This window comes from Pongo abelii, chromosome 1, assembly GCF_028885655.2.
Source record: "Pongo abelii isolate AG06213 chromosome 1, NHGRI_mPonAbe1-v2.0_pri, whole genome shotgun sequence".
NCBI classification, from domain to species: Eukaryota; Metazoa; Chordata; class Mammalia; order Primates; family Hominidae; genus Pongo; species Pongo abelii.
The window spans coordinates 171,280,205-171,302,636 of NC_071985.2; the positions used below are offsets into that span (position 1 = coordinate 171,280,205).

The following is a 22,432-nucleotide window of genomic DNA, read 5'->3' on the forward strand; positions in this document are numbered from 1 at the left end:
CCAGGTCGTGGTACCTCACATCTGTAGTTCCAGCACTTTGGGAGGCTGAGGCAGAAGCATCACTTCAGCCCAGGAGTTCAAGACCAGCCTGGGCAACATGGAGAGACCCCGTCTCTATTTTTATGTTAAATAATAATAATAAGTCATTTCATTCATTTTTGGGGTCTGGTATATTTGAGGCTGCACTTACCAACCTGTCACCTAGGTTTTAAGCCTCTTTTTAGAAAAGAGTTAAGATGAAAATATATAACATGAAGCGTATAGATACATACATACTATAGCTATATAAATACAAGACTTAATACAAATAATTTGTTCTCATCACCATTATATATTCACAGTCTCTCTGCTCTACCCTGACTTGGGATCTGCTTATTCACATTCTCTGTCCCCACTTGCACTGTGGATTGAGTAAATGTTCAGTAAACATTAGTTAATTAGGCCAGGCGCAGTGGCTCACACCTGTAATCCCAGCACTTTGGGAGGCCGAGGCGGGTGGATCACCTGAGGTCAGGAGTTTGAGACCAACCTGCCCAACATGGAGAAACACTGTCTCTACTAAAAATACAAAAATTATCCGGGCATGGTGGCGCATGCCTGTAATCTCAGCTACTCGGGAGGCTGAGGCAGGAGAATCACTTGAACCCGGGAGGCAGAGGTTGCGGTGAGCTGAGATCACACCATTTGCACTCCAGCCTGGGCAACAAGAGTGAAACTCCGTCTCAAAAAAAAAAAAAAAAAATTAGTTAATTAGATAAGTGGCCGTCAATTTTACTATGAGAGAGAGAAGGGGGGAGAGAGAGAGAGAGAGACACCTCAGAGAAGATCCATGCCTGGTTCCTCGAATCACTATTTATAGCTCATGAGCAGTTTTCCCAGAAGACCCCAGATGTTAAAGGAAGCTTACTTAGTGGTTAAAAAGAAAAAAAAAATCTTGAAATTGACCTTTCTCTCAATCCCTTCATTGGCCTCCCACTCCTAAGTATTCTTGGCAGCCTTGGACTCACTGAGGAGGCCTGGGTGAAGTTCCACCCACAATCATTACGTTCCAAAACACTCTCAGAGTAATGCTCCAAGGTCCTTCCACCAGAAATAGCATGAGGATCCACACACAGTTGCTACCAACTCCTGTTTTTGTTTTGTTTTGTTTTGTTAAATGGCCCGAGACTTCCTAAAACTGCTTGAAGGTAAAGGCTCTGCTGTTGAAGTCCTCTAGGACACAAACAGTTTGGGATGTCCCCATGCAGCCACACTAATCTGGCAAATAACCATCAGGGAAAATCTAGACAAAGTTCCTGCTACAACCCAAAACATTAAGATGAGGTCCCATAAAAACATTAATAGTTTTCCTGCCCTTAATTTATCCAAAACACAAACCAAGCACCTCATGGCATCATCTGCTGACCACGACAATACCTACACCAAATACACGAAAGGTCAAGAACTTACTTAGCTATGTGCTATATTCCACTTTGAAATATTTAAAGTGCCTGATAGATGTAATACACAGGCCAGAACAAAAAAGTAATACATGAAGACCACCTTTTGGTCTCCCATGCAAAAATACTGTATGCTGTACATGAATCTATTTAGATATGATTGATACAGTTTGTATATTTGTCTCTGCCAAAATCTCATGTTGAATTTTAATCCCCAAAGCTAGAGGTGGGGCCTGGTGGGAGATGTTTGGGTGATGGGGGTGGATCCCTCATGGCTTGGTGCTGTCTTCGCGATAGTGAATGAATGAGTACTCATGTGATCCTGGTGGTTTAAAAGTGTGTGGCATGGCCAGGTGTGGTGGCTCATGCCTGTAATCTCAGCACTTTGGGAGGCCAAGGCAGGTGGATTGCCTGAGCTCAGGAGTTCAAGACCAGCCTGGCCAACATGGTGAAACCCCGTCTCTACTAAAAATACAAAAATTAGCCAGGCATGGTGGTGCGCGCCTGTAGTCCCAGCTACTTGAAGGCTGAGGCAGGAGAATTGCTTGAACCTGGGAGATGGAGGTTGCAGTAAGCCGAGATTGCACCACTGCACTCCAGCCTGGATGACGGAATGAGGCTCTGTCTCCAAAAAGAAAAAAAAGTGTGGCTCTGTGGCATCCCCCACCCCACTCCAACTCTCTCTCACTCCTGCTTTTGCCATATGAGTGCCTGCCCCCACTTTGTCTTCTGCCATGAGTAAAAGCTCCCAGAGGCCTCCCCAGAAGCAGATGCCACCATGTTTCCTGTACAGCCTGTAGAACTGTGAGCTAATTAAACCTCTTTCTTACAAAATGCCCAGTCTCAGGTATTTCTTCATAGCAATGCAAGAACAGCCTAATACAATGAACACATCTATCTATATTTACCTATCCATCTGTCTATATATATGAGCACTTATAGTATGTTATTCGTATGTTAAGTTAAAATGTTTCATAGATTAAAGAACTGGAATTAAAAAAATACCTTAGGAATTCTCTAGTCTTGTTCAATCTTTTCAAAGATGAAAAAATAGGCTCAGAGAAGTGGTATACCTATTGATCAAATTACTAGTATGATGTTTCTCAAAGTACAAAATTCTGCATCAGAATTACATAGGTGACCCATTGAAGAGGTAGATTCCTGAAGAGCATATCAGAATTACTAAATGAGAATCTCTGGGAGTAGAACCTGGGAAACTGCATTTTAACTACCTCTCAGGTGATTCTTATATATATTACATATCTTTAAGTTTGAAACCTACTGGGCTAACTCATAGCAAAGCCAGGGGGCAGAGCCCAGGTTTCTAGAAATCCAGACTAACAATTTATTACAAGCAAGCTATCTGTTTCAGACATGCTGCATACAAACTAGGCAAGTGACAACATAGTAAGACAGGCATGTACAGCACTGTGGCTAAGAGCACAGGGTTTGAAGGTGCTCTGCTGAGTGCACATTACAACTCTGCCCCTTACTAGTTATAAGACCTTGGGTAAATTACTCGATTGATTCATCTATAATGAGGGTAACAAAAGGACTATTCTTAAAGTTGCTGTGAGGATTAAGTTAGTTAATAGTTAATAAGTGTAAAGGGCTTAAAAGAATGACATTTAGTAAGCACTGAATAATAATAAAACTGGCTGAAAATCATCATCATTAAGTTTTTGTTGTTGGTGGTGGTGGTGGTTTGTTTTTGCATTAGAGGCCTCCAGAGCACCATAACTGTAATGTAGCCTTCAGTCATAAGCAGTAACCTGACCATAAGATAAAGCAACAAGATGACTTCAAGATGGTTTGACATTTTAGGGGTTCTTGATGCTAGGAGTTACAAGGTGCTTTGATGGAGAGAAAAGCATATTAAACTCTCAGTGTTATATGGTTAAAATGCTATAGCTGCAAGGATTTCAACTTATCATACCATCTTGACACCATTCCCAAATGAAAGTTAAAATGGATACTTATTTTAATTTACATATAAGAATAGCCAGGTGCAATGGCTCACACCCCTAAAAAAGCACTTTGGGAGGCCAAGGCAGGCCGATTGCCTGAGCTCAGGAGTTCAAGACCAGCCTGGCCAACATGGTGAAACCCCATCTCTACTAAAAATACAAAAAATGAGTAGCCAGGCACAATGGCACATGCCAGTAATCCCAGCTGTTTGAGAGGCTGAGGCACGAGAATCGCTTGAACCCAGGAAGTGGAGGTTGCAGTGAGCCAAGATCGTGCCACTGCACTCCAGCCTGGATGACACAGATTCTGTCTATAAAATAATAATAATAATAATTTACATATAAGAAATGTGCTGAGAGCTTAGAAGTCTGTGCTAAAAGCATGAAGATGAAAATAGTAGTAAGAGTGGTAGTAGTAGAACTAGCAACATTAGCAGCTAGTATTTATGTAATAATATGCTATGTACTTAATGAATATAGCCTTTAAATCCCAAAACCCTATGAGGTAGACATTATTTTTTCTGATATTGTAAGTCAAGGACATTAAGAAACCTGCCCAAGGTCACACACATAGTAAACAGTAGAACAGAAATTCTTGGCCAGGTATATGTGCTCCAAAATCCATGTTTTTAACTGTTGCACTATTATCACTTCCTATATTAACAAAATACAACACTTACCACCAAAGGCTTACAGATGCCAAGGTGTACTACGCCTGGTGGCACAGCTTTCAATATTTCCACAGCTTCAGCAAGTGAGGTGTTGTCCAAACAGTATTCATTGACTGAGACCAGGCGGTCTCCAGGTAATAGTTCCCCACTTCTTTCTGCTACACCATCTGCCACCAGGGAGCGGATCACAATCACTGATCTTGTAGGATCTAAAGGGTCCTGTGAATCGAGCAAAGAAGAAAGATGAGTCCATGCACTGAAAATAAATATACAGCCTTAGGACAGCTTGAGTTGACTGATGAATCTTATTTGACCACTTACTTCATGTGTCTGGCACTCTGGTGATAATCTTCTAAACAGGTAAAAATAAGCTAAAATCTTAAAATTAAGCCAGGTATGGTTGTACACCTCTGTATAATTCCAGCTTCTTGGGAGGCTGAGGTGGGAGGACTGCTTGAGCTCAAGAGTTTGAGATTAGCCTAGGCAATACAGCAAGACCTTCTTGCTAGAAAAAGTTTTTTTAATTAAAAAAATTAAAAGGCCAGGTGCAGTGGCTCATGCCTGTAATCCCAGCACTTTGGGAGGCCAAGGCAGGAGGATCGCTTGAGCCCAGGATTCAAGACCAGCCTGGACAATATGACGAAATCCCATCTCCGCAAAATATACAAAAATTAGCCAGGTGTGGTGGTGTGTGTTTGTAGACCAAACTACCTGGGAGGTGGAGCAGGGGGTGCTGAGGTGGAAGGATTGCTTCAGCCCAGGAGGTCGAGGCTGCAGTGAGCTGTGGTTCAGAGCTCACTGCAGAGCTGTGGTGACAGAGCAAGACCCTGTCCCAAAAAATAAATAAATAAAACATCACACAAATATCAGGTTGTATCAAGGTGAAAATATAATCTTAACAATTTCAGTGGCATGTCTGAGTGCCCAAAATATATAGATTTCCTGTTAAAATTTTTGGTGATTGATATTTGGTTGGACCACACGAGGTCTGGGAACAGTTGGGCAAGATTCTCTGACATTCTCAAGCACAGTCATATGATGGACCAAAGATAAGCCTGTCTGTTACTCCTCTAGAGCCGTAAGTAAGCTCCAAGAAAAGCATGAACGTAATCATAAATATAAAATGGGAAATGATACTCCGTTCTTATACCTTCACCAGTAGTACAGAATCCTCCTATAAAACCACACAAATCCAGAAAAGACATGGAAACCATGGAAGATTCCACTGTATTTTAAAAAGTATATTTATAAATAATGTGACCTAAAATTATAATATAGTACCCTTAGGTCACAACTATTCCAATACATAGTTAAATATGAATTTATGAACAAAAGCAACATACAGATCTTTCACCCATTGGGAAGGCACCATATTTCTTGATATTAAACACTGAGGACAACATTGACATTCAATACATCTGGTTAATAAAAACCAATTTATATCTCCACTACTGTTTTTTAATTTATTTAACAACTGATATATAGCACTTACTATATGTTGGGCTTGACAATCACTAACTTATCTAATCCTTACATCTCCAGGATGTAGACAAATTTATTGTCTGTGTTTTACAGATGACGAAACCGAGGCTCAGAAAGTTAAGGAAACTAGCCAGTATCACCCAGCGTATATGTGGCACAGCCAGAATCCAACGAGGCAGCTGGCTCTTAAGTCCTTCCTCTGGACCACCTCACTCTGCAGCTTGCTCTGCATCATAATGGTCAGAAGAAACGGGAAACAAAGAGTTGTAAATTGAGAAGAAAGAAATATTCATATGGCCATCTTATGATTGAGCAGAGTCTCAATTTATCTTAACGGTGGAGGTGTATGGCACTATTACTGAACTTCTAACTTAGCAAGGGAGAGAAAAAATGACATCCCAATCACAGCAGCATTCACACTGGTTTCTCTATGCTTCTCCCATTGTTTCATTATGCACATGCTGTTCCACAAGGCAAGATATTGTAACCTGAGATTCTACTACTCTAGCCTCTCTTAAAACCTTCCAGAAAAAGTAGAGAAAAACTGCTAGGTTTTGTGTGGGAATTATAAAACTTTGGAATTAGCAAAGTAAGAATTTGCCAAGTTCCCGGCTATGTCTGTTTGAAGTGGCTGATGATTCTTTTGAAGTTTTCTGATCCAGTTTTCTATGCCTCTGTGTTTCAGACATCAGGGTTCATTTTCAAAGTACTGCATGGAATTTTAACCAAATATACCATATTTAAATCAACAAAGGCTACACAGCTAATTCCTTGAAGAATGCCTTCAAATGTAACTTATCTTGCTTTTTGCAACTAACCTTGCCTTTCTACCCCCGAGTCAAGAGACTCTTCAAAATTTTCTTACATGCTCTGATGTAATATAACACCACATATTTATGGAAACGATTAAAAGTAAAAAAGAGCCCAGGGAACTCACTAATAAAGTAGTGTTAAACTATAATTACACCAGTATTTTCAAGTAGAGGGAGCTATTGCATAGGAAGAGAACAGAAGAGAACCAAAAAGTACAGTGGCATATCAGCAGGCAATCGACGCGGTAATATAAAAGAGCTGTCTATTTTGTCACCGGCAACCATGAATCACAACACACTTTTCATCCTGAAATATGAAACCGTTACATTTTAAGTTTGACACACTAATAAATAAGCTGTACAATTATTTCCTTCATTTAGGATGTCAGTTTTTGATGAAAGGCTTTTTTATTGGGGGGAGAAGGGAGACTACATAATAGCTTATTCCTCTCATGAAATGCACAGCAGCTAACATTACTTCATATTAATAATTTCTACATTTCCTTAAAGAAAATTACAACAGCAAAATATACCAAAAGCAAATAAATGGTTGCACCAACTTATTTGTGAACAATCTCTGCAGTTTCAGATAACACCAAAATTTAAAAATATTATTTTTAACCCAAATAGGTGAGGAGGTTTTCAAAATGCAACCCATTGAATTGATAATTTAGGAACATTTTAAAGGAAGATTCACCAGAAGGAAATGGAAATAGACTTCTACCCTTGAAAGGTGAATATATTTCCCTTATTGCCAGAAAAGTCATTGTGAGCACTAATTTACACAAAGTGAGGCCTTCTTTAGATCTCAAACTAGTGACAGGCGTGCTTGCTTACTAAAATGTATTCAAGTTTAGACCACTAGTTTGCTAAACAGTAAATCCAATCTACCACCCCTTTTCCTGGACGACAGAACCCAAAGGCAGCTTCTTTGTCATTCGGGGGGCAGGGAGGGGACAAACTAGCCACCTCTGAAGATGCCCCATTATGTATCACCACTGCTTCATTTTCTGTGATGACTTTTCTGCCTGTGATTTCCCACGTAGCTGAATGAAATCGCTTTAATGAGTAACAGTCACTTCCTTTCATTTCCTTTACATCACATGCAGCAGCCACCCTATGGAAAAACAGCAGCTGCTACTGCCTACTGGGGTGGCTGCTATTCTTGAGGCTTTGCTGCATAAAAATGCTCAAACACCAGCCTGACTCAGGCTGCTTCTCATCAGAAAGGTCCATTTTCTGAAAATACAGTCTATGATATTATGTGCATGTTATAGCAAACAAAATGTTATAGAGATACTTCTCAAAACCCTTACCCAACCCCTAGGCCTCCAGGCATATTTACATAGATAAATATATGAAGCGCTCACAAATGTGCATGTTATTCTTGTACAAGGGTCATGCTGATCTCTGTATCATTCCAATTTTAGTATATGTGCTGCCAATGTGCACACCCCTGATGGCACCTTGCTGAAATTATTTTAACTGTCTTCCTACTAAAAACAAAATCCCCATCAGTTTTTATCACCTTTCATCATAATTGTAAAATCTCTAATATTTCTTCTTTTGGTAAATAACACTGCAAGGAACATTGTGTTCAAGAATCAAGATGCTGCTTTAGACTAAATAGCCAATAGAGGGCACTAGAGACCAATCATAGAACATGAGAAACGTACTATGCGAGCCATTCATTTCTGAAGGAATTATTTTCCTCTTTATTCAAAAGGCTTATATTATTATACACGCTGTAACAGTGTCCCATATGTTTGGTTCAGCCCATTTATTTCTGAAAGTTGTACCCTACACCTCTTTTTTTTTTTTTTTTTGAGACAGAATCCCTCTCTGTCACCCGGGCTGGATTCTTGTGCCTCAGCCACCCGAGTAGCTGACTTTACAGGTGTGTGCCGTCACTCTCAGCTAATTTTTCTATTTTTAGTAGAGATGGGGTTTTGCCATATTGGCTAGGCTGGTCTCGAACTCCTGGCCTCAAGTGATCCTCCCGCTTTGGCCTCCCTGTATCCTCTGAGTGGCATCAGCATATACTCAGGCATTCCCTTCTCCCCTCACCCCTCCATTGAGTTGCTTACTAAGGCACGTCAGTTTTTTTTTTTTATCTCACTCAGCCTTTTATCTCTTCTGATTCTTCCTTTCCATTTCCACTGCCACAGCCTTGGTTCAGCTTCTCATTACTTCTGAGCAGCTGCTACAGTTTCCTGATAAGTCTACCTGTCTCTAATCTTGCCCCCATGAGTCAATTTTCTAGAGAGATACTAGAACCATCTTTAAAAATAAAAACGTGATCATAATTCCTCCTCTGCTTAAAATACTTCAGGGACACCTACTCCCTTCAAGATAAAGTCCTAACTCCTTTATTCTTTGTGGAAGGAAAATCCTTCGAACTGCAGTTCTGTCTCGTCTCTCACTCTCCCCACGCATACCACTGCCTGCTGCCGTTTGCCCAACACTTTATCCCAGGTATTGTGAAAGGCCTTGTCATGCTGCATGGCATAATGCAAACCATCCCCTCAGCCACGAATGCTCTCCCTGACCCACTGCCACTTGTCTAGACTTTGCCACCAGAGTCAGCTCAAGTGTCTCCTCCAATGAGAAGCATTCCCTTACTCCCTGAAGACCCAAGCACTTCCTACTCCGTGATATCCCTAAACCAAAAAAGACCTTCAATTACAGCATTTATCATAATATATTTCCTTTACTGTTTGACCTTCTAGAATTAGTTTGGTCTTCCTGTTAGATGTATCCACAGCTTGTTGCATTTTCTTCATTAAAATATTTTACATTTTACTGAAATTATTGTAAATGACTTCCTTTAAATTACTTCCTACTAAAAGTAAGCTTTATGAGACCAAGAAGGTGTTTGCTTAGTTTTTGCTTGATTTTCAGGGCCTACTACAATGCTTGTCATGGGGAAGGCACTGAAGAGTAGTTAAAATGTTGAATGACTATGTATTTAGCTTGTCTCTTCCCACTGGACGACAAGTACACCAAAAGCAAAAGCCACATCCCATCATATAGGAATAACAACAACAGCTGGTAACACTTACTAAGCTCTTGCCATACCAGGCACTGTTCTCAGAATCTTATTTATTTGAACCCATTTAATTCTCACACCATCATGAGGTAGGCATGTACCAACATTATCCCCACTTTCCTGGTGAGGAAATTGAGAAAAATTAAATAACTTAACCAAAGCACATGGCTGGTAAATGGCAGAGCCAGAAATTAAGCCAGCCAGTCAATTCCCAGAGTTTGTGCTTTTAGCCACACTAAGCAATGCTGCTTCTCTAACTTAAGTATTTGCTAAATGAATGAAATGTTGAAAGAAGACAAATATGTCAGAAGATATTTTTATCATCTTACCAAAGTGTATAAAACTGAATCCCTTAAATATTGCACTTGGCCACCAGAGGTTCATGTTTCAGTACCTAGCAGATGAAAAGTTAGAGAGTACAGAATGTGCAGCATGCCTGCACATACAGGTAAAATATGCATTTGTTTGCCAAATTTCAATGTACAGTTACTTTCTCAAGTATCCATTCATTTGGTGGGCGTAAGAAGACCGTTACATGAACAAATTCAAACATGTGATAATCATTATGCCCAAATGGATGGGATTCAAAGTTTCTGATGTGTCTATAAAATGTATTATATGAATATTTGTGTACATTCCCAAAGATCAAAGAGACCAGATTTCACATAAGCTAAGGCAGAGTGCAAGAGCGTCACCTAGAGCGTAGAGGTGGTTCGTGGAAACAGGCTCTGTCAGAGACAGAGACATCAACTCGAAGATGTGGAGAGCTCTAGCAGTGAAATTGCTCCAAAACCTAGACTACAAATCCAAGATACCATGGTAAACTCAGTGAAAAGACACGAAGTAGAGAATGTGACACAAAGAGGAGACAGAAGGAATCAACAAGAAAAGTGTCATAGGTAATAAACTGGCAAATGCATCAATAAGAGGCATTTGGAAATAAGAACAGGAGATATATACCAATAATTGTTCTAATATTTAACATTTATATGCTTTGCAGTATTACCCCAATAAAGAAACACAAGGTGTAACAAAGACTTAACTACGTTCAAAATGAAGAATATCTTTTGGGTTTGTTTGTTTTTAAAAAATCTGTTCTGTATGTAACACTCAAACTTTTAAAGACATCAAGTAACAGGATAGGAATTTAAAGACTACACAGCAGGATGGCAAAGAGATGGATCATAGTTTATTTCCTTTGATAATTTTGACTCTTACTGTCAACTGAGTGTATTACATATAAAGTTGGTCAACTAAACTCATGAGAGGAAATATGGTTAATTCATAGAATCATTTTTTTCTTTTTTGAGACAGGGTCTCACTCTGTCACCCAGGCTTGAGTGCAGTGGCACAATCACAGCTCACTGTAGTCTCGACCTCCTGGGCTTAAGTGCTCCTCCAACCTCAGCCTCCTGAGTAGCTGGGACCACAAGTATACACCACATTCAGCTAAATTGTTTTTATTTTTTGTAGAGATGTGGTCTCCCTATGTTGCTCAGCAGATCTCAAACTTCTGGGCTAAGGGATCCTCCCACCTCAGCCTCCCGAAGTACTGGGATTACAGGCATGAGCCACTATGCCTGACCTAATTTATACAGTCTTAATGGTACGTTATTAAAGTTCTAGGCTGTGTTGTATAGTTCACCACATCAAAATACCTGCTCTACAGCTGTATTACAGAGGTCCTTCACAAGGATGAAATGATTCCAAGGAAGGACTAGCAAAACAACTTCAATCAACTCTGACATAGAAAGTACCCTACAAGTGAAAAGAAACAATCTACCCACCAACAAATTCAATGCTGTAGCACATGTCACTACAGAACTAGGCTTTCAGCTTCATTCCACAGATATGTATTTTTATTTCAGTAAGAGAAAGTATGTTTCAAAGATAATTTTAAAGGGACTACACACAAATTTCTGGACAACATGAATAGTTAGCTCTGTAATATTGGATAAGAGAATTATTCCAACTCAATAATGATCAACTGAGGAAACTATGAAAACAGCAGGTAGCCAGATATTGGCTTCTTGAAAAGTATACTCTTAAATGTGGCCATTATTATTTGAACTAAGGAGTATTAAGTTAAAATCTAAATTAATTAACAGCTAAATTAATTTTCAAAGCAACATCTCAAGGAAGTTGCTAAAATAGAGAATGCAGAATGAAACCATTAAGTTTAAAAGGGAGACAGCTGGCCGGGCACAGTGTAATCCCAGCCTGTAATCCCAGCACTTTGGGAGGCCAAGGTGGGAGGACTGCTTGAGTCCAGGAGGTCGAGACCACCCTGGGCAATACAGTGAGACTTTGTCTCTAAGAAACATTAAAAATAAATAAATAAAAGGGAGACAACTATTTCATTCTGGAGGTAGGCAAAAGGAGGAACTAGGTACAAAGAGGCAAAGGAAAGGTTGTTTTATACACACGTACACTCACACACAGATTTGTATACCTTAAGGAAAAAGGAAAACAGTGATCTGCACAAGCTCGGTGGCACAGCTAGCATGAATTAAAATTTCCATTGTGAGTAATGTCAGAAAACAAGAATTCCAAGATTTTTAAAAAGGAGAAAAGATATATAAGAGAGAGACAGAATGAAGACAGATATTCAGCCCATTAGTGTTAAGATGAGTGTGGATTAGAAGAGACAAGTTTTGAGACCTAGCCTGGTCCCCACCTGGATGTGTAGAGTTTCACGAGTGTCTTCGTTTCTCTGAGTCAGTTTCCTCACAAACGTAAAATGAAAAAGTTAGATACATGAGTTATGATCCCTTCTTTCAACTCTAAAATCCTGTAACTTAATTTGACAGATTATCTTGACTCAAATTTGTCCCTAGTTTCTATCCAAACATTCACAAAACCACTATAAAAAGTAAGGAAAGACAGAAGTTAATTCAAAACACTGCATCAGCAATGAAATTGATGTACATTTTGGTCACAAAACTCAAAAAGGGTATTTATTATTAAAAAAAGAACAACAAAATGCATATGACAGCATGTGTCCTTTTTTGATAAGATATATCTTAAAACACCTTTTCTTTTTCCTTTGCCATTTTCAGAGCAACAGAAGCCATGTCAGGAACCATTAGCTAAATTAAAATCACAAGAACAGTTCTGGTTTAAAACAATAGGGTATAATTAATAATTTCAAAAGACTGTCTTCTGATTGACCAATAAGTTAAGCATTTACTTTTGGGAAAGAGAAATAAATGTATTTATAGTGAATGCAAAGCAATAACTAATTGATTCTAATGAATAATGAGCAAGCTATCTTATCTAACATCTAACTCCATTTTTAACTATTTTATAATATAGCAAAGTATTACACTAATCATACCAATTACCACAACACCATCATGTTCAACATGAGTGCCCACAAAGTACATTCAGTCCACTCAAGATAGATTAAACTGATACGGTTCCTGGCTCCTTGTGTCTTATTACTTCCTAAATACTATTAGGCAGTAAGAATAGATTTTTCCACACATCAGACATAGAACTAAACAGTCCCAGAGCTGCACAGTAAGCACAGCACAGAAAGCAATAAAAAGCAAAATGGAAGAGAAGTGGACAAAGGAACTTGCTAAAAGATCAAAATATGTTCTTAAGAGGAACAAAAAGTACATAAGCTTGCACATACTTTTATCCTATAAAGCTTAGTACTTTAAAAACCTATTTTAAGCACCCCAATACTTTAAATGGTTTAAGCAGGAGTCCCATGGAAATCACTTCTTGAAGACTATTCCTTTCTCATAACCCTTCTGGTCTCCTGTTGAATAACTTCTTTGTATATTAGATACATTCCTTGGATGTTTCATCTCTTGAAAATGTTATGTCATGCTGGAATTGTTTACATGGTTACCAGTCAGTCCTGGTCCAGGACTTTTGCAGTTGTAAGGAAAACAAAACAAACCATACAACTATTCTTTATCTAAAAGCCCCATCATCTTGCTGAAATGCCTAAGGTTCCACCAGGCAGACAGTAGTACTCAAGTACAATTAAAATTACATTAGTTGTAGCCGGGTGCAGTGGCTCATACCTGTAATCCCAGCACTTTGGGAGGCCAAGGCAGGCAGACCACTTGAGACCAGGAGTTCAAGACCAGCCTGGCCAACATGGCGAAAATCCCTCTCTACTAAAAATACAAAAACGTTAGCCAGGCGTGGTGCTGTGCACCTGTAATCCCAGCTACTCGTGAGACTGAGGCAGGAGAATTGCTTGAACCCAGGAGGCAGAGGTTGCAGTGAGCCAAGATAGCACCACTATACTCCAGCCTGGGCAACAGAATGAGAATCCCTCTCAAAAAATAACAAAAATTACATTAGTTGAAATGTGAATATACTTAACACTACTGAACTATTCATTTAAAAACAGTTATGATGGTAAATTTTATGTTAAGTGTACCTTACAATTTTTATAAATGTAGACTATGAATTTATAAATAAGAAATACTCCATTATCTTCCAGAAAAAAATTGTATTAGTTGAAATTGTATTATGATGCAGGGAAACTATAGACATATAAAACTTAAAAGCTTTGCAAATACTGATTTTGGAATTTAATTTTCCAAACAAATCACTGTCAACTTAACCTAAGCACAAATACTAGCCAAATGGTAGTGATCAAGTTGTTTAATCGTGAAGATTTGAGTTTCTCATTTGTAAATGGAAATAACAATAGTACAGATTTCACAGTTATTAAAAGCATGTAATGTGCTTAGTCCATAGTAATCGCTTCATAGTAATAACTTCTTTTCCATCATAATTCTCATAGTAATAATAATAACATTATTATTATTACTATGAGAATTATGATGGAAAAGATGTTAAAAGGACATATGGGTTTGAGGAGTTTCCATCCCATTTACTGCCTTCTAAATTCAACTGAGCATATGTGACTTAGACCAACAGTGCTATCATCTGCTAAACCCCTCACCTCATGGTGTTACATTCAAATATTAAAATACGAAAACACAGGGTTGAATCTATGCCCTCCAGATATGCAGATTTATAGCCTTTTGAATGCACAATGAAAGGCTCAGAACAGCATGGCATCCTCAGAGTTCATTCTCCCTGAGCAGACACTGTAAGATTGGAGCCATCTCTAGACTGGGAGATTGCCTGACAACACAGCCACATCAAAGTCACAGGATGCCCTTCATTCTTTAGAAAAGATTCTGCAGTGTTTTGCTTTTTTCTTTTTAATCCTTGAAAGGTCAACCAATGCTGATATACAGCACACAATATGTAGAAATAAAACTTTGCTAACTTTGAAACTGTACAGGAAAAAGGCCAAGGAGTCCTGCTAGGAAATGCAAGGTAAAGCATACAGCTTATACTCTTGGGTGACAAAAAGTAAATAAATAAATAAATAAAAATTATGTCAGTGAAGAGCTTTGGCCAGGTGAGAGGAGTAAAGGCAAGGGATCATAAGGCTTTAAGAATAATCTGAAGAAAAGCTTTTAAAATTATATTAAGTATGTTTCTCTAGAATGACAAAATAACTAGAAATTTCTCTGACCTTTCGGTTGAGCCATAATTATGAAGAATTAGTATTGTTTTTGGTCTACAGACTATACCTGACAAAACCACAGACTCAGGAGCTCAGCTCCATTTACTAACTGGGTGGTCATGAGTGAACTCCTTAACCTCAGCATCAGTTTTCCTTACCCATAAAACAAGGATGATTACAGGACCTACAGCCTGGAGGTTGTAAAGATTATATCAGTCAATATACCTAAAGTGTTTTAAACAATCCCTGACACAGAGTACAGTAGTCCCCCCTTATCCATAAGGAATACGTTCGAAGACCCCTAGCAGATACCTGAAACCACAGCTAGTACCAAGCCCTATATATATTATGATTGTTCCCTTACATACTTACCTGTTGTATTAGTCTATTTTCACACTGCTCTAAAGAACTACCTGAGACTGGGTAATTTGTAAAAGAAAAGAGGTTTAATTGACTCACAGTTTCACATGGCTGGGGGGCACCTCAGGAAACTCACAATCATGGTGTAAGGCAAAGGGGAAGCAAGGCACATCTTACACAGCAGCAGTAGAGAAAGAGAACGAGGGGGGAGCTGCCACACACTTTTAAACCATCAGATCTTGTGAGAACTCACTCATTATCACAAGAACAGCATGGGGGAAACCACCCCCATGATCCAATTACCTCCCACCAGGTCCCTCCCCTGACACATGGGGATTATAATTTGAGATGAGATTTGGGTGGAGACACAGAAGCAAACCGTATCACCTATGATAGGGGTTAATTTATAAATTAGGCACAGTAAGAGATTAATAACAATAATAAAAAAAGAACAAGTATAACAATACACTGTAATAAAATTTATGTGAATATGGTCTCTCTCAAAAATAGCTTAATATTTTCAGACTGCAGTTGACAGTGGGTAATTGATGCCATGGAAAGTGAAACCTCAAAAAAGAGGGAACTGTAAGCAGTACATAATTGTTAGCTATTAAACCATGTGGCCATGTTTTCCAAATAAAAAATCAGAACACAAAGTTTTCAAAGGATTTTTCATTAAAATAAATAAAATTTGAAAGTTAAGGAAACTATTAAGCAATTTAGTTACAAAAGAAAATAAAAACATGAAATCAGGACTAACTTATTAATTCTGGGTTATTCACTGTGGCTGGAATGTCCAATCCCTTACTGTCCACACAGCAGACCTCAATTCCCCCTGGGGCCTCACTGGATCCCAAGAAATAACACTCAGGGAGTCTTTTAGTCTTACTTTCACCATTGCTAAAATGATAACATATTGTACAGAGCTGTTGCCAAGTCTGTTCTCTTTATTCTGTTGTAATATACACTTATTTGTCCACTGTCTGTCTACTCCAAATTGAATTTAAACTCCATGAGGACAGACTTCATCTAATTTGTTCACTGATAGCTCCCCAATGCCTAGAACAATACCTGGAAGAGGAGATGCTCAGCAAATATTTATTATATATAGGAGTATACCTTTTCATTTTTGTAGTCTCCATACTGGCTCGTATTTTTAAAGGTGAGAATGAATAACAAGCACAACAAATCTGTACCCAGATTCTATCTTTGAAAATCTTCATTATCATTATCATCATTTTTCAGTAAATATAATAGGAACACTGATTATTTTGTGTTAAGAAAAGCATAGGCATTTATATGCATTTTTTTTTTTTTTGAGACCTGGTCTTACTCTCTCACCCAGGCTGAAGTGCAGAGGTGTGATTGCAGCTCACTGCAGCCTCTGAACTCCTGGGCTCAAGCCTCCCGAGTAGCTAGGACTACAGGTGCACACCACCATGCCCGACTAAGTTTTTTTGGTTTTGTAGACACAGTTTCACTGTGTTGCCCAGGCTGGTCTTGAACTCTTGGCCGCAAGTAATCCTCCTGCCTCAGCCTCCCAGTGTTGGGATTACAGGCATGAGCCATCACACCCAGCCTATATTCATCTTTTTATGTAGTCCTTGTAATCTTATAAAGCAAATATTACTTCTATTTTAGATATTATCATTTTAGTAAACAGAGAATAAGAAAGACTAACAAGCTTGCCAAAGTCCCAGGAGTATATCCAGAATGCAAACCTGGACGTTTGGGCCCTTTCTGACTCGTAAGCTAGTCCTCTCGACCACACCATATGTTCAGTGCTGTACTGATAAATGTAATAGCAGATTAAAATAAAATACAGAGGAAAGGGCTGAAAGGGAAACTTGAGCCCTAGAAATGGTGTGTAAAAATCAGCCAGTCAAGTCAATCTGCTCTCAAGCATCATTCACAGACTAGATGTTTGGTACCAGAAGGAGGCAGCACACTTCTTGGAAGCCTGGCTTTTCTGGATCACTGCCTGCTCCAAATAACACTCACAAACAAGGTGGAGCAGCACAAATCATCACACCTTGAACAAACAGATTCCCAATACCTACTTGTCAATCTGATTCAATCACTCTGGCACACTCTAGGAAGGGCTATGACTTTATCTACTACCATGGTTCTTAATACTGACATCACACTCAAGTGGGAACTCCAGAACACATCCATTGCTACAGGTAGAAGACTGGTGATGAAACACCTCTGTGGACCGAGTTTCTTCTTTCGATGAACTGTTCCTATTCCTTTCTTTTTCTTTTTCTTTTTTTTTTTTTTTTAATAGCTGTTCTGTTTTTTAATTACATGAGGGACAGATGCATAGCCAGGCTGATACCCACTCACTTCCTGGATATCTTGAGCACTTTGCAGGAGAGATGTGATTACCAGTTATGGCAGTAAATCTGAGCACCTTTATGCCCACATTGTAGCTCTCCCTGGCCATTCCAAAAACACTAATATTTATAGTTTGGCCATGTCTGAAACACTCACTAAAGGTAATACAGTAGATTCACCATCTTCAGGATCCTCTCCTCCTCAGCAATGCCTTCAAGTATGAAGCAGAAACTGTCATGGATAAACATGTGTTAAAAGGAAAGCTACCCTATGAGAAAGCTGACAAACATTTGCTGCTTGCCTGTTATTCTCTTTCGCCCCCACTAGACACAATGGGATTTTTTGCCACATTCGTATTCCAGAGCCATGAAATCCCTGCAAAGTTCAACATCAGGCCTGACTTAAGATCTTTGAGGCCTCCTGCTAACTTCATCCCCCTGCAGCTGCCTCACTAAGGCAAGCTTTTGATCTGTACTATCTGGATTTCAAGCTGATATACACACAGCCTCTTTGATCTCTTATTAAGTGGCTTCTGGTCTCCTGATGCCTTTAGTCTTGCTGCACTGAGGTTTTTGGAAGTCAGTCGTCATCCTGAGCACACTACAAACTGCACACACCAGGAGTGGGCTCCCTTCATTCACCCACTTCGCAGGCTTGAAAAGCAAAACTTAAGCCATGAGAGAATTTCCCCAGTAGCCACAATCAATCCACTCCATGAGCACACCACTAAGAATTATTTTTCAAATGAAGCAGCTTAAAATGATTTAAAGGATACAGAACTTTCCCATAGAGGGAAAGGAAGCAAATCCTCTGTGAAAAGAAATCTTCAGCCCAGTTGGCACTGGAACTTACAGTACTTTGATGTTAATAAAAATAAATGTGGATAGGAGTCAGGGATGGGCAAAAAGTAGCCTTTATCAGTTCCCCTAAGTTCTGTTAAGCAAAAAGTGACCTTTAAATGCAGCTGTGTGGTTTGTTCAACAGTAAGGCATATGATATATCTGCAAGACTACAGATACTGCCATTAGTAGCAGATTGACTGCATTTTGCTTAGTACCAATATTCTATATGGGTGACGTGGACCCAAAGAGCTCCTAAAAAAAAAAAAAAAGGCAAGAGAAAAAAAAAACCTAGATGTCAGTGGCCATGTTATAAGATCCTCTGAGCATTAAAGTGAAACTGTATAATAACTTATAGTACATGCCTATCCTTTGTATTTTAGATTCTCGAAATAATATGGTTACATACATGACTTTATAGTGTTACCACTCTATATACTACTAATGTGTTAAAATTATATCAATACCTATCAAATGCTAAATCCTACATTCTGTAAACTGATTAGCTAAGATGAACATGAAGACACTAGGCTTGCACAGGCTATTGAAAACTATATACCGATATTAGCATTTACTCAAATTCTCAAATCTCTCGGTAAAAATTAAAGTCCTAATGCCCTCCCCCCAACCCCACCACTTTAAGCTAAATTCTAATAAACAAAGGTAAAACAAGATTAAAATTTGTAGAAGAAGAAATAAATAAATAAAATTTGGTGGAAGAAATAGAAATAGAGTTTGGGGCACTAATATCATAGTCTGAATGTAAACACTTTATGCCCACTTAGCTACAAAGGCCAATAAATTAATTACTGCCATATATAAAGTTGAAACAAAATTGATAGTTTTTTATTGCTATCACTTAATCTGTCCACAACGTAGAAAACCATTAGCAAATTCATGAATTATACACCTGCTTACACTATCTTCCGTGAGAATTATCTGAATAAAGAAATAACTCTACATAAGAAAGGATCCATTTTAAGTGGTCTAAATATATGTGAGTCTCACAAACTGTTAAATGCAAACTATTTGGTAAATATGCACCAAAATTTAAAAGATACAGTATGCTCTTCTGATGAGCAATTCCACTTCTAGGAATTTATCACCTACCTATCACAAGATTTATTCCCACCTTTTAACAAAAGAGTATCACAAAAATATCCACTAAAGCCTTACTTAAAACACCCACCAACTGGGTACAGGAGGCTGATGAAATAAATTATTGTACATCAACAATAAAAATACTATGTAGTCATTAAAAAAGGTAGCTCTATAAATACCAAAATGAAAGAGCATATAATTTTAAGACAAAAAATACAGAGACTTTAAAGTATGTATGATATAATCCATTTATATGCCAAAATTTTTTAAAAATTAAATAATTAAGTACTATTGCTTATATAACCATGTATATATAAAATGTTTCTGGAAGGATGGACAAGAAAAACCAAGGTTTTTTACCTGGAAGAAGTAAGGGATTACAGTCGGAGGTAGATTTACTTGTCACAGTATATCTTTATACACCTTTGAATTTTTATGCCATATATATGTATTACCTATTTTTAAAACATTTTCAATGTGCTCAGAAAGTCATTCTGTTGTGCATAGGGTAAGGAAAAAGACAACTTAAAGATATACATGAAATGTATACAATCCCGTCCGACAACTTTTATAAATCTTTTAAAAAGAGAATTCTAATAGAGTTAATAAGCAGTCAAAACTACACACTAGATTTTTTGCACAAATACTAAGGCATACTATATTCAAGACTCAGTAACACTGCAATATTTTATATTTTGGTTTTATAACCCATTTCCTCTTTTAAGAAAAATTAATAACTGTCAATTTTTATAGGGAGAAATATTTCCACTCTTCTTTTTAATGAGTCGCCATTTGACTTTGGTTTCAAACAAATTTTTAAAGCATTACTAACAGTATTTACATATGAATCACCTCCCAATGGCTATGTTATTATGATTTCTATTTTTGTCTCTCTCAGACTTTGAGAGAGATAAAAATAGTGTTTCAAAAATATCTGCTTTGGCAAAAATTGAGTCACTCAAGAAGGGAGAGGAATGAGGAATAGGATGTAGGAGGGAGGAGAATTATTGGCTAATAAATTTTATCTTTTAAATCACTGAAATTCAAAAAGTACCAAGGATGGCAATATCATGGCTAATGTTCAAAAATTGGCTAATGTCAAACATTTCCAGTGAATTATAATCATGAGGGGTTATTCAAAGTTCAACATAAATCAAAACACCAGAAAATATCTACTTGCCGTGTTTAATTTATAAGGTCAACTGAAGGTAAAATCCGTACAGTTCTAATTTTTTTTCAAGGTTTTTGGTAGAAATCAAAAATTACAGACTCTTGGACTACCTAATCATTGTTTCATTATTGAACATCAACCCACAACAAATTACTTGCACTAGCTTAGGATTCTTAAATTTGCAATGATGGTCTTCTGAAGCAATAAAACTAGCTCTTACACAATGCATATGAGCACACTATATTAATTTTTAATACCTGCTAAACTTTCATATAAGCATGAAAAATGAGAATACTATCTAGTAGCTTAGTTTTTAAGATATGAAATTTTTCACAAGCTGAAAAAACAGAAAGGTCTTCTGTAATAAGTTTACTATAGGGATGCCCTATAATAAAATGCACATGGAAATAGCACTCACAAAGGAAAGAGCAGTATAACATGATGGTTAAAGGCATAGACCTGGTGGAGGAGGCGGCAGTGGAAGAAAAAGAAAGAAAAAAAAAGACCTGGGGCCCGACTGCTTCAGTTCTACCATATACTACCTGTATGAATTGGACTAATTACTTAAGTTTTCTGTGCCTCAGTTTCTTCACTTCTAAAATGACAACAATAAGAGTATCTCTTTCATATGGTTCATGTGAGGAATACATAGCCTAAGATATGTAAAGCAATTACCTGGCACTCAGTAAACACTCAATAAATGTTACCTGACATTGGTATTAATACTAGTGTGAGTATCAGTAATCTTCCACAGAGACAACAGTCTAAGGAATAAAGACATTACACATATATATAAAAACCTCACCTACAAACTGGCAAGAAATTACAGTATAAAAACTTATAACCAAGTTTCTGAAGAGTTTTGTTGCTTAGAAACAGAGTACTCAGTTGGCTGGGCGCGGTGGCTCACGCCTGTAATCCCAGCACTTTGGGAGGCTGAGGCGGGTGGATCACGAGGTCAGGAGATCGAGACCATCCTGGCTAACACGGTGAAACCCCATCTCTACTAAAAACACACACACACACACACACACACACACACAAATTAGCCCGGCTTGGTAGCGGGTGCCTGTAGTCCCAGCTACTCGGGAGGCTGAGGCAGGAGAATGGCGTGAACCCGGGAGGCAGAGCTTGCAGTGAGCCGAGATCACGCCACTGCACTCCAGCCTGGGTGACTGAGCAAGATTCCGTCTCAAAAAAAAAAAAAAAAAAAAAAGAAAGAAAGAAACAGAGTACTCAGTCAAGCCATAATATTCATGCTCTTGACAAATTACATAGCATTGTTTGCCATGACACAATCCTGTAAGGCATGACAATGGAGATCCGTGAATCTTCTAATCCGGCACACGTACAGAGTGGGATTTTAACTAGCCACTATACGAAGTGGCTAGGCGTATTTGAGACTAACAAATATTCTACCTCTGTTCAAATAATAGCCAACAAAGCTACTACCACTGTACCCTAAGAGCTAAGAAAGAAACTTATAACCTAATCATATTTATTGTCTTTCTTGTTGCTTTCTCTTTTGCCTTTGACCCAATCTAATTTAAAATGTCTTTCATGAAATGAATTTTCACACTTTGTTCTTTGGCCATATGACTCAGTTGTAGAACTGTGTATCAGACTCAGCTGATCATTTCAGGTATAAAGGCATACCTCTTTTCTCTGCTCAGTTACACAACTTCCATCAAT

At 38.2% G+C, this 22,432-nt stretch overlaps 1 protein-coding gene and 1 pseudogene across 7 annotated transcripts in view; both read right to left on the bottom strand.

Moving 5' to 3' along the window:
* Positions 1-22,432, bottom strand: part of PATJ (PATJ crumbs cell polarity complex component) — a 436,090-nt gene that overhangs the window by 298,940 nt on the left and 114,718 nt on the right. For all 7 annotated transcript variants that reach the window (XM_054533770.2, XM_054533763.2, XM_054533772.2 and 4 more), the window contains one exon: positions 4,087-4,296. In XM_054533770.2, coding sequence (XP_054389745.1) covers positions 4,087-4,296 — 210 coding nt within the window. The remainder of the gene's footprint in view (positions 1-4,086; positions 4,297-22,432) is intronic.
* Positions 7,723-7,823, bottom strand: LOC112131043 (U6 spliceosomal RNA; annotated as a pseudogene).